Source organism: Cibotium barometz, chromosome 20, assembly GCF_041138505.1.
Source record: "Cibotium barometz isolate CiBa-2024 chromosome 20, ASM4113850v1, whole genome shotgun sequence".
NCBI classification, from domain to species: Eukaryota; Viridiplantae; Streptophyta; class Polypodiopsida; order Cyatheales; family Cibotiaceae; genus Cibotium; species Cibotium barometz.
Window position 1 is genome coordinate 59,055,164 of NC_141065.1, and position 17,844 is coordinate 59,073,007.

The 17,844-nt window shown below is 47.0% G+C and overlaps 1 protein-coding gene across 1 annotated transcript; it reads left to right on the forward strand.

Annotated features, from left to right (window-relative positions):
• Positions 1 to 1,915: 1,915 nt before the first annotated feature.
• Positions 1,916 to 16,937, forward strand: LOC147628086 (uncharacterized). The gene is given in 6 exon segments (XM_086814307.1): positions 1,916 to 2,525; positions 6,024 to 6,780; positions 11,952 to 12,762; positions 12,765 to 14,187; positions 14,189 to 14,435; positions 14,860 to 16,937. Coding segments are annotated over 6 exon segments (5,718 nt in total). The 5' UTR covers positions 1,916 to 1,920; the 3' UTR covers positions 16,735 to 16,937.
• The last annotated feature ends 907 nt before the right edge of the window (positions 16,938 to 17,844 follow it).

Below are 17,844 nucleotides of genomic sequence, written 5' to 3' on the forward strand. Positions count from 1 at the left end.
AGCCAAAACCAAAAATATCAGTTTTAATTTTCCCAATCTTATGTCTTCTTTAGAAGATTCTTGTCAATTGAATGCAATAGAGAACCGCTTTTTTTATCGGGAAGGGAAGCGAAGGGTTTCTTTTTTGCCTGCTCCCATTTCCTTCCGTCCCTGGAACTTGCCCTTTTTTGGCCCGCCCTGTAACTCTTTCGGCTGTTCCCGAGCGGAGCGAGGTCCTCCAGAGCTGTTCCCGGGCATAGCCAATCAATCCCGGGCAGAGCCAAGGAAATCCAATTCCCTTCCAGCCCTGTAACATTCCCCCTGCCCTGTAACTCTTAGGGGTCTTTCCGGACGGAGCCAATAAATGGCAGGTGGGCCCGAGCGGAGCGAGGTTCAAAGGCCAGAGCCGGGCAGAGCCAATCAATCCCGGGCAGAGCCAAGGAATTCCAATGGGGTTTGCCTCCTTTTAATTCCCTCCGTCCCTGGAACTTCTGGCCCTGTAACAGCCACTTTTCGGCCCTGTAACTATTTGGGCTGTCCCCGAGCGCAGCGAGGTTCAATGGCAAGTCTGCTTTCTGTTTTCCATCATTTTTGCCATTTTACCTGGGAACTACCTGCTTTGTCCCGGCCATTCTTGATGAAGCTTTTCAATCTCAATCAAGCTTTGTCTTCTGCTTAGTGATCTGAATCATCAGTAAACGTACCAATCTTCTCCTTTTACATTTTGGGGTGAGCTCTTTTTCTGTTTTGTGTCAGCTATTGCAAGCATTGTGGGTTTCTCATGCTTGTTGAATAGCTCTGATGTACTCATTTGTTAAAATGATGTATCACATTGTCATTTCTACACCAAGCCAGGGCAAATCCAGTGCTCTATACAACTAAGATTTCACCTGCTGAGGCATTGAGCATTGTCTTTTGCTACTTTCTGATGCATGTCCCTGCTATGTCCGTATCTGATGAATCGTGAACTGTTTATCCTAAAAAACATGTTTGTTTGTTGCTTTGAAGGAGGTAGTGATGGGGGGTGGTCATCCTTTTGAGCCTGCGTTGAGCAGCGAATATGGTGCTATGTCCGTATCTGACGAATCGTGAACTGTTTATCCTAAAAAACATGTTTGTTTGTTGCTTTGAAGGAGGTAGTGATGGGGGGTGGTCATCCTTTTGAGCCTGCGTTGAGCAGCGAATATGGTGCTATGTCCGTATCTGATGAATCGTGAACTGTTTATCCTAAAAAACATGTTTGTTTGTTGCTTTGAAGGAGGTAGTGATGGGGGGTGGTCATCCTTTTGAGCCTGCGTTGAGCAGCGAATATGGTGCTTCTGGAGACTGGTATATGGAGAACTTTGATTCTGAAGACTGGATGGAGTATGTTGATGTGCCCAGCAATGCGCAATCTGCTCAACACAGCTCAATATTGATGAAGAAAGAACTGAATGCAGCTGCTCCCATCCCAGAGAACAGGGTGCGTTCCAATCAGCTAGCTGTGAAATGAAAGAAAAAGATATGGTTCCTTGCAAGAGGGCATCCTCAGCTAGCTCTAATGTGATAGTAGATAGACTCACCAACCAAGCCAACATCACCACAAACTTGGATTCCATTTCTGGTTTGTCCAGTACCAATCCATCACACTACTACCCTCCTTTTTACAATCACCATAGCTGGTTTTCTCTGAGCACCACCTTCCATCTCATGGAACTTGTATCTGACAAGCAAGACCTCAGCTTTATTCAAAAGGTGCAGGTATCAGAGAGCCAAATTGCAGATCTGTGCAACTCTCTTGTGGCCTCTTCTGCAGGACTTAAGCAAGGAAAGGTCGCCCATTTGGATTTCAATGCTTTGAATGCAATGCCAGCATCTGTTGTTGGGTTCTATGGAGACAAGGCCATCATGGCTAAAATCTTTAGGAAAGAGGGCCTTGCACCGTCAGAGTTTGTAGATCACATGGATGCCAACCAACTGAAACCGGGATTGTATGCGTGCCTATATGGTGATCCTACTAAGGTTTGCCTCTTCTACTGGGATGCTAAACAGCAACCTACGGAGGCAAACAGGAAAGATGTGTCCTGCAACTTTGTGAGGTACCTAGTAGATCTGTGTGAGATAGTATATGTCTGTGTGGATGGCAAGAGTGTGGAAGACACGGCCATTTCGACGGTGACTGGTCTTCCCACCAGAAAACAACGAACTGAGAGGTTACAAATCTCCATGCGCAAGGAGTCGGAGGATGATTTGAAGTTGCTTAAGGGGTTTAGTATTCAGTTGCCTGGCATTACTTCTTGTGAGAAAATGGGGTTTCAGCTTTCTCAAGGTCTCCACAGGTGTGTTGTGCTTAATAGTGCTCGCAATCCGTGCAAGCTGGTTTCTAGAGTAGAGTCCAAAACAGAAACAGTGAATGGATTGAAAGCATTGATGACTTCAAAATTTAACGATTTTGCAGTAGATTGCACTCGGCTACCAGATGCACACTTCCTGCTCCTCCTAGAGATGCTAGGCAAGCAAGAAGAGTTGACTAAGTATCATGAAGCTGAGAAAGAGTGGAAGCAGAGGCTGTTGGGCATACAAGTCCTGCAATCTCTGCCACATTCCCCAAGCTGTCTTCTCTTCACGAATGCTGAAAAGTAATGAGTCTGACACAGACAACATGATAGTAGATCTTGCCAGCTCATCCATATCTTCCCACTCTTCAGCAGTAAGAGAAGCGGGTGAGGCTTGTGTTTTCAAATGGCTCACAGCTTATGCTCCATGATGTCAGGCATGTGCCTGAGATCAAGAAGAATCTGCTTTCTACTGGACAGCTTGATGATGCTGATTATGTTACCACATTTGGTAGTGGAAAGTGGAAGATTAGTAAGGGCTCACTGGTTGTTGCCAGAGGCTCTAAGGTGGACACTCTTTATTTCATGCATGCAGGTGTTTGTCACCATGCTAATGTAAATGCAACCGAGCTGCCGGAAATTTCTATGTGGCATAGCCGGTTGGGACACATGAGTGTCAAGGGAATGGAGCAATTGTCTCGTTTGGGTTACTTGCCTTCTCTAAAGTTTTCAAGTTTTCAGTTTTGTGAGCATTGTATATATGGTAGGCAACTACAGTGCCCCCACAAGAAAGCTCTTGGACAGAAAGATGCTCAGTTAGAGCTTGTGCATACAGATGTATGTGAGATGCCTCAGCTTTCTTTGGGAGGGGCAAAATACTTTGTGTCTTTTATAGATGATGCCACACGCAAGGTGTGGGTTTATCCTCTTCGTTTGAAGAGTGATACATTCTCAGTGTTTCAGAAGTTTGTTGCTCATGTTGAGAATCAAACTGGCAAAACACTGAAGGCTTTGCGTTCCGACAATGGTGGAGAGTACATGTCCAAACAGTTTCAGGACTTTTGTGATGCTAAAGGCATCAAGAGGGAGCTCTCTACTCCTTATGATCCTCCACAAAACGGGACAGCAGAGAGGATGAACAGGACCATTCAGGAGAAGGTCCGTTCTATGTTGTCACATGCTGCATTACCTCATGGTTTTTGGGCTGAAGCTGTTATGACAGCCGTTCACCTTATAAACAGGTCACCTAACACGAGGCTTGGTGGGAAAGTGCCAGAAGAAGTATGGACAGGGAAGCCTCCGTCATACAAGCACTTGAGAGTGTTTGGTTGCGTTGCGTACGTGCACATACGCAAGGAAATGCGCACCAAACTTGATCCTAAGTCTCACAAATGCATATAGACTTTGGGATCCCATGAATAGAAAGATCATACGCAGCAATGATGTCATTTTTGATGAAACATGCATGTATAAGGAGCCTGCAAGGCAACAGGAGCCTGGCAGAGTCATCTTTGATGATGATGGACATCATGGACAACAACAAAGGGCTGTAAATCAGCCATTACAGCAGGAAAACCAGCCCTTAAATGGTGCTGAAAATGGTCCAAATGGACAGCCAGATATGGCAGAAGATATCCCTATGGATATACCACAGTTGGAGGAGATACCGGGCATGATATTTCAGCCTTATGGCATGGAACAGGAGCCACCAATGGGTGATATGCAGGCTGGACAGCAACCTGCCAAATGATGGTCATTGGGTACGGAGGTCCACAAGACCCTCCAGAGCCCCTGACAGGTTTGTTCCAGGGGTTGACTACTTGATGCTTACTGACTGTGGGGAGCCCTCGTGTTACAAGGAGGCTTTACAGAGGGCAGACAAGGCTCTATGGGAGCGTGCCATGAAGTCAGAGATGGATTCTCTGCACAAAAACGGAACATGGAAGTTGGTGCATTTGCCTGCAGGCAAGAAGGTTTTGCCATGCAAGTGGGTATACAGGCTCAAAGTTGCACCAGATGCAAAGCCAAGATACAAAGCCAGGTTAGTGGCTAAGGGCTTCAAGCAAGAATATGGTGTGGACTTTGATGAGATCTTCTCTCCAGTGGTCAAAATGACCACACTTAGAGCTGTGTTGGCTTTGGTTGCGCATGATGATCTGGACTTGATTCAGATGGATGTGAAGACTGCTTTTCTTCACGGTGATCTCCATGAGGAGATATATATGCAGCAGCCAGAGGGTTATGCAGTAAGTGGAAAGGAGAAGCTTGTATGCAAGCTGAAAAAGAGTCTTTATGGGCTCAAACAGGCACCAAGAGAATGGTATCATAAATTTGATACATTCATGAAATCACAGAAATTCAGGAGAAGTGACATAGATCACTGCTTGTACACCAAAAAAGCTTTGGATGGCAGTCTATTGATTCTCATTTTGTATGTTGATGATATGTTGATTGCCGGGAAATCTCGTAAAGAGATGGATGCTTTGAAGAAGAGGCTGCATGAAACCTTTGATATGAAGGATTTGGGTGATGCAAATCACATTTTGGGTATGCGGATACTTCGGGACAGAAATCAGCATGTGTTGTATTTGTCTCAGAAGGAATACATTGGCAAAGTCTTGCAGAGGTTCAATATGGACGGGGGGAAGAAAGCTAGTACTCCTTTGCCTCCATATGTGAAACTCAGTGCTATGGACAGCCCACAGTCAGATAGAGACAGGGCTGATATGGCCAAGATTCCGTATGCTTCAGCTTGTGGCAGTCTCATGTATGCCATGGTTGCTACTAGGCCGGACATTGCATTTGCAGTGGGAGTGGTTTCTAGATACATGGCCAACCCTGGCAAGAAGCATTGGGAAGCAGTAAAAGGTGTCATGAGATACCTGAAGGGCTTTGCTTTGGCAAACAGGATGCATTAGTGCATGGTTACACGGATTCGGATTATGCCGGTCATCCAGATAACCGGAAGTCTACTACCGGTTATGTGTTTACATTCACAGGAGGTGCTGTGTCATGGATATCCAGGATGCAGAAGTGCACTGCCTTATCTACTACAGAGGCCGAGTATATTGCAGCCACAGAGGCTTGCAAGGAGGCATTATGGCTATCTCGGTTAGTGGTTGATTTGGGTTATACAGGGGATATTCCATTGTTGCATTGTGACAGTCAGAGTGCCATCCAGTTGGCAAAGAACCCTGTCTTTCATGCAAAGACGAAGCATGTGGATGTGAAGTATCACTTCATCAGAGAGGTGATAGAGAACAAGCAAATTCAGCTTGTTAAGATTCACACGGATGACAACCCGGCTGATCTGTTGACGAAGAGTTTGCCTCCGGAGCGGTTTGCTCATTGCAGACACTTGATGGGCATTGGATGAGGCCATTTTCAGCCTTGATATGGCCTTGTATATTATCATGTACATGCTGATTTTTCTTTTCCTTCATTTAAGGGCACTTTGCCTTTAAGTGGGAGGTTGTTGGGGTAAAGGCGTTATGCCCACCCTTATAGTGTGTACAAGCCCATAAGTTATAGTACATAGTACACTTAGTACTTTTAATGTACTAAGTGCACTATGTGTACTAGTGCAATATACATGTGTGATAGGGGAGTCACACACTCATACTTGATGAGTTGACTTATCCCCACAACTCTCTCTCTCTCTCTCCCTTGCTTCTCTGTGTATGTCTCCCATGAATGAACTCTAACCCTAACTGTTTCTCCCCTTCAGAGGCAAGAAGACTCCACAAAAAGATTTCAATCTATAGAATCTATCTTGAAGAACAAGAAGGGAGATTTGACAAAAGTATTTAGGCAGGCTTTGGAATTCTACCTTCTGCACAAGCACCCATGGGAAGAGAGCTTGGTACATGAGAGCGAAGATCAAAGCAACAAAGAAAAGAAAGACTCAGATCAGGGGTCCACTGGGGAGGTACATGCATCATTAGCAGACGCCAATTTAAGCAACAAAGAAAAGACAGAAGACTCAGATCAGGGGTCCACTGGGGAGGTACATGCATCATCAGCAGACGCCAACTTAAGCAACAAAGCAAAAACAGAAGACTCAGATCAGGGCTCCACTGGGGAGGTACATGCATCATCAGCAGACGCCAATTTGATGAAAGCACTTCTTGAGTTTGAATGTGAACTATGTGGCATATGGAGGGACCATCATAGTCTAGATCAAAGGTTCCTTTTTGCTGGCTCACAAGTGGAGGTTAGCACTGGCCACAACTGCACACCTACCGCTTTTTCAATCAAGTTTGAAGCGCACGGCCTTGTGGCAGCTGCTCCCATCTGCTTTGGCCAGGAAGTGACTCTTACTGGAGGGAGGAGTGCTGAGGTTGATGGTCCTTGCACTCAAGAGTGCAGGGCCTTTTTCTCAAAATTAGACGCTGAGAAGACTTCTCCCAGACAGGAGCCAGTAATCCTGAATGGAGATACAAAGCTTCTGATGACTATACTGCCCAATAAAAAGGGGGGTGAGCTTGTTTCTATCTGTAATATGCGGAAGCTTCGGAGAAGGATCGGTACTTCAAAACTCAGAAATCAGCACTCTTTTCGCGACGGAATTAACGCACAAACTGAAAGGAGATGTGCAGAAAATAGAGAGAGAAGGGGGAGATGGAGAGGACACAGTATTGGGTCCCAATTACCCTCTGTAGGGCCCCCACCACGGATGGTGTATTTGCTTTATTAGAATGATGTAAATCTGAAAACAAATACAGAAACTTGACCTTTTCTTGGCTGGAAAACCTGCCCTTGACCTTCAGTCCTTCACCCCTTTGCGTTAGCAACCTCTTGGCTGTCCTGGCCCTTGTTTGCTTGATGCACTTGGTGAATTATGAGATGACTTCAATGATTCTAGGCTGGAGTATTTATACTCCCTTTTGCATCCAGTCGGCCAGCTTCATAAAGCTCCACGACTGGGTCCTTTTCACTAAAATGCTTTCACACTATATTCTATATGGTGCTTTCACACTAGGCAGCTTGCTGGCCACTGCAGGGACAGTGTCAAGCTGCGCATACCTTCTGGGACAGCTCCTGGCTGCTGGGCACATCTGCGCATGGGTGTGGGACTGCCCCTACACCTGGCCTGACCTGCTGGGTAGGGTTTCTAACCCTGTCGGCTGCCTGTCCAGCAGCCCTAGGGCTGGCCGACAGCCCTTCCAGCCCATGCCTTGGCTGGTGGGCATAGCTTGGGCCCTCCTGGCCCCTTGGGGGTGGTTCTACACCTCCCCCATGCCCACACTAAGAGTGCAAGTGCAAATCTTCGCACTGGGGTAGCCCTATGGGCTGGCCCCATCTCTACATGCAAACCTACATGCCTACAAAGGTCTGGCATCCAGTTGCAAACTAGATACACAGAACATCTGACATCATTCCAGAGGGAGACTCACAGCGCGGACTGGCACTGTTTCATGTGCTGCACACCTGACCTTGGACTCATGTGCAGGACAATGCACACCTGACCTCGGACGACTGAGATGGATCCCTGGCTGACTCGTCCCGGACTGGGCTCACATGGGACCAGTTCACCATCCCAGGTTCTGCACCTTCTGTACAGAAATGTCTACGTGGCATCCAAGTGCGGGATGCACGTGACATCCCCTTCTGCTTAACTTGATGGAAGCTGCATAGCCTCCAAATAATCCGTCAATAATGCCGGATAGTCTTCGAAAAATTCTTTGTCGAGCCATACCGCTTCATGAGTTCCTCGGTCTTGAAACTTCGTGAGAAACTGTCGTAGTCTTCGGCCTGAGCCATGCTTGAAACGGTGCAGAAGGATTTGTTCTGGAACCATCACTTCTGCTTCATCAATAATGTTTGGTTCCGCTTTGTCTTTGACCTCTGAAGGGGGTGGACCTGCATATGGCTTTAACCAACTGACATGAAATACATCGTGCATAGTCTCGTTGCTTTCCAGCAACTTAAGGACTTTCTCCACATCAATGTCATGCTGCTCAACTGTAGCTGAAAATATGAGTATGTCGTCCAGAAATATGAACACACACACTCCAATCAACTCCCGGAAAATACGCATCATCATGCGGTTAAATGTAGCTGGGGCGTTCGTCAAACCAAATGGCATGACCACAAATTCATAGTGGGCCCATTTTGTACGGAAGGCTGTCTTGGGGATGTCCCCCTCTACAATCCGTACCTGGTGGTACCCACTCTTTAAATCCAATTTAGAGAACACCTTAGCTCCATTCAGCCTCTCGAGAATATAGTCAATTCGAGGCATCGGGAATCTGCTCTTGATAGTCAGCTTGTTGAGTGCACGATAATCGACACACAACCGAGAAGACCCATCTTTCTTCTTGACAAACAAGATCGGTGCTGCAAATGGCGACACGCTGGGGCGGATGAAGCCAGCTTGCAACAATTCTTGGAGTTGGCCGTCCAACTCCGATTCCATTGCCTTAGAAAGGCGATACGGAAACTTGCTCGGGGGTTCCGAGCGTGAGAGGAGGTCAATCTTGTGATCCTTCGGTCTGGACGGGGGGAGCTGGGGAGGGAGACTGTCCCGAAGAAAAATCTTCTGGAACTTTTCATGGAGAACCGAGTACTTCTCGGAAGCACTGGCTACCATCTGGGCTGTCTGGATGTAAATCATCGCACACTGTGCGCCTTTCCTGACTGCTCGCTTAGCCTGCAAGTGGCTTATGAGTGGAAAGTTTGGAATACCTAGCTCACACTTAATGGTCACCGGGGTGTTTGACACATTCCGATCAATCTGGAACGTGTGCTTGTCCCACTTGACATCAGGAAGAAACTTGTGAAACCACTGGATACCCAAAATTATGTCTGCTCCTACAAGAGGAGCAACCATAAAGTCACGCACAAACTCTATGCCCTGAATCACTAACTTAGCACCTAGAGCTTCATACTTGACGCTCGTTGTCATACCTGTGCTAAAACCCTCAACTTGTTTGTCCACCGGAGTCAGCTCGAAACGGGCACGCCTAGCGGCCTCTTCCGTGATCACATCCTCCGTGCTGCCGCTGTCAAACAAGACAACGACTCTCTGGCCACCTATGTAGCCAAAGGACTTGAGCAATTCGTTGCGCTCATACTCCTGGTCATGGGCGCCCTTCTGCTTATCTTCGAGCTCCCGGCTAATAATTGCTCCAACTGAAGTACCGGGGGTTGAAGAACTAGGGGTAGCCGCTGGGGTCTGTGTGGGAGCTGTGCTCACCACGGAAGCTGTGGAGGCGGTGGCGGCCTTTGGAGGCTTCTTCGAACAATCCCGAGAAGTATGTCCTTTTGTGTAACAAAAGTAACATCTACCCTCCTTCCTGTACTGAGAAAGCTCCTCAGCACTCAACTTGCCACCTGTCTTGCCTGCCTCCGCTTTCTGGTCTGGAGTAAGCTTAGACGCATTGTTCGAGTTCTTGGAGCCAGAGGCTCCCGGGCTCTGTCCTGGGGAAGACCCCGTCTGGTTCTAGCTTTTGCCCCCCGAGGCGTTAGCCTTGGGAGAAGCCGGCTGGGAAGTCTTGGGCTTGCCACCATTGTGTTTCATTTCTGCACTCTGCGCAAGCGAGAGTGCGTCCTCAAAGGTGGCTGGCCTAAACATACGCACCTCCCATTGGATTTGCGTGTCTAGGCCATACAAAAACTACCCTTTCTTGTCCGTATCAGATAAGCCTAATTGCAGACACAAGGTCGAAATTTTATTGGCAAACTGAAGGACTGGTTGCGCGTTCTGACGCGCTCCCCTGAACTCGTCTTCGAGTCGCTCAAGGTAGTGGGGCGGTAGAAACCGCTGCTTAAGGTCGCGGACGAATTTGTCCCACACATAAGCTGCCATACCTGCTCTGGTGTGGGCATGAGCCCACTGAGTCCACCAAGGAATGGCCTCACCTTCCAAGTACCAACTAGCTAAGATCACTTTGTCAATATCTGTTTTCCTAACTGCGGCAAAGTAAGCTTCAAATTGATGTAACCATGAATAAAGAGTAGTGGGATCGAGTTTACCATTATACTTACTGAAATTCATTTTCTCGGGAAAATGATTCGAGGGCGCCGCCGGTGTCAATCTGGCGTCCAAAGCTTTGAGGTAACGCTCGTGTTCCACTTGTCGCATGGCGTCGTCTTCTCGTTGTCGAATCTCCAATGCACGCATCTGCATCTCAAGCAAGGAGCTTGGCTGCGGCTGTGACCCCGCGAGAGGGTCCCTGTGACGAGGATCTGGTATCTGGGATACGGAAGGAGAGGGAGGAGGAGATGGAAAACGCGACGCTGGAGAGCGAGAACGCTCCTCCAGAGCCAAAATCCGCGCCTTCTGCTCATCCAACTTGGTTGTCTGGTTTGTGATTGCTCGCATCATCTGCTGGAACATGTCTGTGACACTCAAGCCGGGTGCCCTAGCTGGGCTGCCTGGTGCACTCTGGTCCCATGGTTCTGGTTCTCTCTCGTCGCCGAAACTCGCCATAGCGGGAAAATGCAATTCCTTTCCGGAACGCAATCTGATCATCCACTATCTATGTGGGAGACTTCCGGAGGCTAAAAACCAACCGTCCTTTGAGGGACAGGAGTCACTCCGAAAGGGGTAGTCCACCGGCGTCTAAAAACCAACCACACGAGCGAGAAAAAAAATCTTTCTGGTTTTCTTTGCTAAATCTTTGTCCTTGAAGTGAGCTCTGATACCACTGTAATATGCGGAAGCTTCGGAGAAGGATCGGTACTTCAGAACTCAGAAATCAGCACTCTTTTCGCGACGGAATTAACGCACAAACTGAAAGGAGATGTGCAGAAAATAGAGAGAGAAGGGGGAGATGGAGAGGACACAGTATTGGGTCCCAATTACCCTCTGTAGGGCCCCCACCACGGATGGTGTATTTGCTTTATTAGAATGATGTAAATCTGAAAACAAATACAGAAACTTGACCTTTTCTTGCTGGAAAACCTGCCCTTGACCTTCAGTCCTTCACCCCTTTGCGTTAGCAACCTCTTGGCTGTCCTGGCCCTTGTTTGCTTGATGCACTTGGTGAATTATGAGATGACTTCAATGATTCTAGGCTGGAGTATTTATACTCCCTTTTGCATCCAGTCGGCCAGCTTCATAAAGCTCCACGACTGGGTCCTTTTCACTAAAATGCTTTCACACTATATTCTATATGGTGCTTTCACACTAGGCAGCTTGCTGGCCACTGCAGGGACAGTGTCAAGCTGCGCATACCTTCTGGGACAGCTCCTGGCTGCTGGGCACATCTGCGCATGGGTGTGGGACTGCCCCTACACCTGGCCTGACCTGCTGGGTAGGGTTTCTAACCCTGTCGGCTGCCTGTCCAGCAGCCCTAGGGCTGGCCGACAGCCCTTCCAGCCCATGCCTTGGCTGGTGGGCACAGCTTGGGCCCTCCTGGCCCCTTGGGGGTGGTTCTACACCTCCCCCATGCCCACACTAAGAGTGCAAGTGCAAATCTTCGCACTGGGGTAGCCCTATGGGCTGGCCCCATCTCTACATGCAAACCTACATGCCTACAGAGGTCTGGCATCCAGTTGCAAACTAGATACACAGAACATCTGACATCATTCCAGAGGGAGACTCACAGCGCGGACTGGCACTGTTTCATGTGTAGGACTGTGCACACCTGACCTTGGACTCATGTGCAAGACAATGCAGACCTGACCTCGGACGACTGAGATGGATCCCTGGCTGACTCGTCCCGGACTGGGCTCACATGGGACCAGTTCACCATCCCAGGTCCTGCACCTTCTGTACAGAAATGTCTACGTGGCATCCAAGTGCGGGATGCACGTGACACTAAAAGGCCGCTTGATGATGGAGCTTCAGGAATGGAAGCGTGGCTGCATGCATTTTGTGATGGCAAAGTTATGTCTCTCTTCAAGAAAGCCACAACTGCAAGTTGCTTCTTAGGCAAGGACAGCAAAACCTTTGATGAGAAACTGCTTGAGAAACTCCTCAAGGAAGAGCCAGTAAAGACATGGACAAGTTTTCTGTCCAATGAAGCTGCATCATTATTGGTTGAGTTCCTTTCAGAGCGCAGAGATCATTCCGTATTTATTCACGAACAGGCAGCTGCAACGTGTGCACGGATTTACAAAGCGGCTCGTCAGAAGGTATGGATGGGAGTTGATGACTTCATAAGAAAGGAAATTCATCCTGCACTAAGAGAGAGGGTGCGGAAAGATCTCCAACAAGAATGCGCTAGTGTGAAACAAGCCCTTGAGACTGAGAAAAAGAACCTACTCACAGACATGAAATCCACTACCCAAGTGACAGGTGATGCTACCCAGAGAGATAATACACCGAAGCTTTGATTGACACGGGTTGAGCACTATCGCAACTTCTTTGGACGTCTGCTCCATGCAGACACCAAGTTGACAATCAAGTATTCATTTGAAGAGTTGGAAACAGAGACCCTCACCTGGAGGGCCATTGAGATGGTGCCAAAGAAGTCAGACTTGGATGAAGTGTTGAGAGATCCTTCTTCTGGCCAAGTAATTCTGTGTGCAGCAATTCTATAAATCTTGTCACTCTGAATCCAAGACTGGAGAGTCTGTCTAGAGTGGTAATTGCTAAATCAGGCCAAGTCTTAGTGTTTGTAGAGGGAAATGATAGATCCTATCTACATGTGTATCACTGCCCAAGGCTTGGAGTGTCCATGGAGGGAAGAAATCCAATCAAGGAATTCAAAAGAGGGTTAGACCTGTGGGCATTTGATGAGGCATCACGGCTCATGGCAATGTATGATAGGCACGGTTGCAGTATACAAGTCTTCCGCTTTGATGAGTCATTTCAGTCCACAGACTGGACTGGAGTGGACATACAGCTATCGCAGTATTCAGGCAGCAGCAACATTCTCTGGATGGAAGCAATGCCAGGAAAACGAGAGCTTTTGCTAGTGGATGATCAGAACAGGTTGCGCATATGTGAGTTGGCATCTTCCATGATGAGGCCAAATCATGTCACCCTACCATATCCATTCATCAAAGCCTGCATTACACCTGATTCTTCGTGCTTAATTATTTTTACAGATCAGAGCAACACAAATGGAAGTCAGGAGGATGGCAATGATGAAGACCATGGATTTGACACGGTAGAAACAGAGGATCCTTGCATGTACTCCCCAGTTTCAGCCTATGTATACTTGCTGGATGATTCTCTCAGCCTTCTCAAATGCCTGCCAGTAGACTCAATACACGTGAAGAGTTTGGAGCATATGCAAGCAGAGTGTAAGTATTTTGGGTCACAAATGCACCTTGTCTTCATCTCTTCTAAGGATGACAAATCAGTTCTGCTGTCTCATGTCCTGGAGGTCTCTTCTGCTCATCAGACCTTTCAGCTTCAAAAGGTCAGTCATAAGCTATTTCTGGATCCAAGTGAGCATGATGCCAGACATGAAGCTAAATCTTCTAGCATCCCAGCCTTAGGTGACATTTTCCATATATTTGACAAGTATGCAACTAGTCCTCCACTTTGCTCTGGAGGTAGGAGTGTTTGGCTACGCGTCTTGCTCAACCCTCCGTGTCAACAGTGGGAGAATAGCCAGGCAAAGAGAAAATGTGAAGAGCACATTGCTTCATCTCTACAGCAACTAAAAGAGAAAGGCAAAGTGTTCACTGAGATTCTGCAGTTGAATGTTTCTTTTGAAAGTTTTGATGATTGCTGGCACCTGGACGAGTCCCCATCCATGAATATAGCTACTTGCAGATGTGTTCCTAACTGCATGGGAGGATGGATTCAAAAACTGTTGTGCTTGGTTCCTCTCCAGATTGCAAGAGCAGAAAACAATACATTGAAACCACTGGTCAATGTCCTACAGATTCCAGCAGATGCTGATTACTCTGATGCTGTATCTCTTGCCTCAATACTTCGATTTGGCCTTTACGACCAAGTGTTCGCAAGCTGGAAAGGAGACGTGAAAGTAATCGTCAATGGGCAAGCAAAGCAGTGGAAAGTCGTACCTTCTCAATCACCTTGCTGGGGGTTTGCTTGATGTGGCTGGAGGTAGATGTACAGATGGTGTGTGGATGACTCTAAGGTGTGAACCTGATTGCCTTTATGTCCTGCTTGACTTTGAAGGTCTGGGAAGCTTTGAGCGAAGTGAACAGGAAGACATGCTTCTGTCTATTTTGAATGCAGCTATAAGTAACATCACCATTTTTAACAAGAAGGTAATTTGATTTCGTTCCTTTTTCCTTGTTAAGCCCTCTTGCTATGCAGTACACCATTTCATTCACCCCACTCATTGCTTACTTGCAAGGGCTGGTTATCCAGATGGTTTTTGGCAAGGGTGAATAACACCGTCATCCAGGTGGTTTTGGCAAGGGTGTTGCACACGTTGGCCAGAGCAGACCTGTTCTTTTTCCCTTTTTACAGTTACAAGAAAATGACCAGTTTTGCCTCTAATGATGCTTGAGAATGTCTTTGAGCTTTCTCTGTCACTTTAATCTTACACACGTTGACTAGAGCACCTCTCTTCTTTTTCCCTTTTTACACGAAGAAAATGACCAGTTTTGCCACTAATGATGCTTGAGAATGTCTTTGAGCTTTTTTTCTGACATTAAGCTTGCTCTTAAACTTTCTTGCATGCTGCAGGATTTCCACTTGGACAAAGAGACGGAGGCTATTTTCCAGCGATTTAAAGATGGTGTCAGCCTGGTCAAGCCTGATGAAAAGCTCTTCAAGGGGCTCTTCTACATGGCCATAAAGGATGTGGATGCATCAGATGTAGAAGACCTGAAATCAGAGTTCTTTGCGAAAATAAATCATATGTGCAGCAAAGCTGAAAACTTTCTGACTACCATGTATTGTGGCGAAATAGAGATTGCAGCGTTCTCGTTATCGCACTGTCACAATGCATGTGTTGTCCCGTTTGAGTTAGGTGAGCATCAGAGGCATGCTTGCCATGAGAAGTTTTGCCCCATGCAATGCTCAATGGAGGGGTGCACCCGCCAATGTGTGACACAAGATCATTTCCATCAGCTTGAATCTGGTTCAGAACACTTCTGTGCCAACGAGCATCCTTGTACGCTCAAGTGTATGTCTCCAGGAATTTGCTATGTGCATACTGAGTTTTTAAAGCAGACTCGCTCTTTCCATGGCAAAAGAAGTAATTTTGAATACGAGTATGTGTCGGAGCAGATTGAAGACCGGAAGGGCTGTTGCGTCGTGATCCCCCCATTCAAACGTCATCACGAGGGAGAACATGTACATTCTACAAATGCCAATGTTGTGCACTACTGTGACACCAGGTGCCCAGCCTGTGACTACTATTGCCATCTCCCTTATGGGCATGCAGGGTTACACAAAACAGTCCATGGCAATATGAGGAAAATGAAGTTTGTGTCTGAAGTAGAGGAGATTGACCTGTTGGATACGAAGTATACTAGAGGAGAGTCGGGTGTTGCTGAGATGTGTAATATGCATTGCAAGGTTAGGGGCAGGGGTCATACTCATCTAACACCCTGTCCTAAAAATGGAATGTCTGTTTGCTGCACAGAGAAGCTGTTTGATGGAGCTAGGCATTCTAAGACACAGTGTTCAGGTCTGGGTGTTGATGTGCCCTTGGATGAGATGACCCATAAAGCTTACTGGGAATATGTAAGGTTTGTGGACCCTTGTGAAGAGTCAGAACAAGGGAATTTTGCGGTGTGTGACCATTTCTGCCGTTCTGATGAACACACTCAAGGTTCTAATACAGTTAGATCCTATTGCACTGAGAAGCTCTGGCATGAGCCTGTGTCACGGGTAGGTGCATTCCAGACAGGGTCAGGAGGATATGTGACAGAGGATGGTCATCATTTCACGTGTGATCACTCTAGTATCATACCACAGAGTGTGATCTTTGTAATAGATAAATCTGCCTCCATGGGTTCAAGTGACATTAAACCCAGCATGGCAAAGTTCACAATAAGCAAACACATGAATAGGCTGGGTTGTGTGTTTGAGGCAGTGATACGCTTCATCAGGACCCGTATGTTTGCAACTCTGGGAATGCAAGTTCGGGATTCGGTATCTGTGGTCTTGTTTGACACTGTTGGCCGACTTGTTGTTAATTTGAATTACATGCGTGAGCAATTGGTGGACAAGATGTTGATCTACAGGGCTGATGGTGGGACAACCTATTCTTCAGGTTTAGGGGTGGTGGAGCAGATACTTGGGGAGTCAAGGAAACAGCCAGAGTTGGATAAGAAAGGGCCAGTTGTCATTTTCTTAAGTGATGGAGGCAACAATGGTGGGAGTGATCCAGTGTACATGGTACGGAAGATGAAGCAGCATGAGCCCAGGCTTGTGTTGCATACAATCATGTTTGGCCGTGATCCTGATGCCTCCATTTTGCAAAAGATGGCACAGGCAGGTGATGGCAGCTTCCAAGTTAGCCTTGATGAGGTCCAACTAGCAAGGAGCTTTGAAGGCTTGGCCAAAAGCCTCAAACCCAAGCTTGCTGCTTTGTGTAGCTCCTCTACATAGGGTCTTGCCATTTGATCATGCATGCTGAAAACAATCCATTGCACAGTGCTAAGTGGTGCCTTTTCTGCAACCTCAACAGCTCTCTGCTGGTTTTTGAAATTCCTCCCCCACATAGTTACCTGCTCCAACTTTCAACAATCCTCTGTTCGTCCCAGACTCAACTCACATGGGACCACTTTACCATCCCAGGTCCTGCACCTTCTGTACAGAAATGTCTACGTGGCATCCAAGTGCGGGATGCACGTGACATCCCCTTCTGCTTAACTTGACGGACGTTGCATATCCTCCAAATAATCTGTCAATAACGTCGGATAGTCTTCGAAAAAGTCTTCGTCAAGCCATACCGCTTCGTGGGTCCCTTGGTCCTAAAACTTCGTGAGGAACTGTCTTTGTCTTTGGCCTAAGCCATGCTTGAAACGGCGCAAAAGGATCTGTTCTGGAACCATAACTTTTGCTTCATCAATAATATCTGGTTCCGCCTCGTCTTTGACTTCTGAAGGGATTGGACCTGCATATGGCTTTAACCAACTGACGTGAAACACATCGTGCATAGTCCAACTCGGAGGTAACTTTAACTACATAGACACCTCATTAATCTTCTTCTTGATGGGAAAAGGTCCGAAGCTCCTGAAAGACAACTTTGGGCATCGCTTGCCAACCTATTTCAACCTTTGCTTCATAAACCCAATCCCCTTCCGAAAACTTCATATCCCTTCGGTCTTTATTGGCCTGTTGAGTGTAGGCCTCTTGCGCTTTAGCCAATTTGTCTTTTACTGACTTTAAAATCTCCTGGTAAGACTCCGTCACTCTGTTCACTTCAGGTACTGAAGACAAGGTTCTGGTTAACGACTGGAAAGGTCTTCCAAACGCTGCCTCATATGGAGTGTGCCAAAAATATATAAAGAAAAAGAATCATTCAAAACAGCTTGAACTAAAGGCAAATAAGATTCCCACTTACCTTGTTGATCGTGGACATAACACTTCAGCAAATTAAAGGCCAACTGGTTGTATATCTCTGTCTGGCTGTCCGTCTGTGGGTGGAATGCACTGGAAAAATTCAATTTAGTACCAAAGTCATCAAACAATGCCCTCCAAAAATGATTGGTAAAC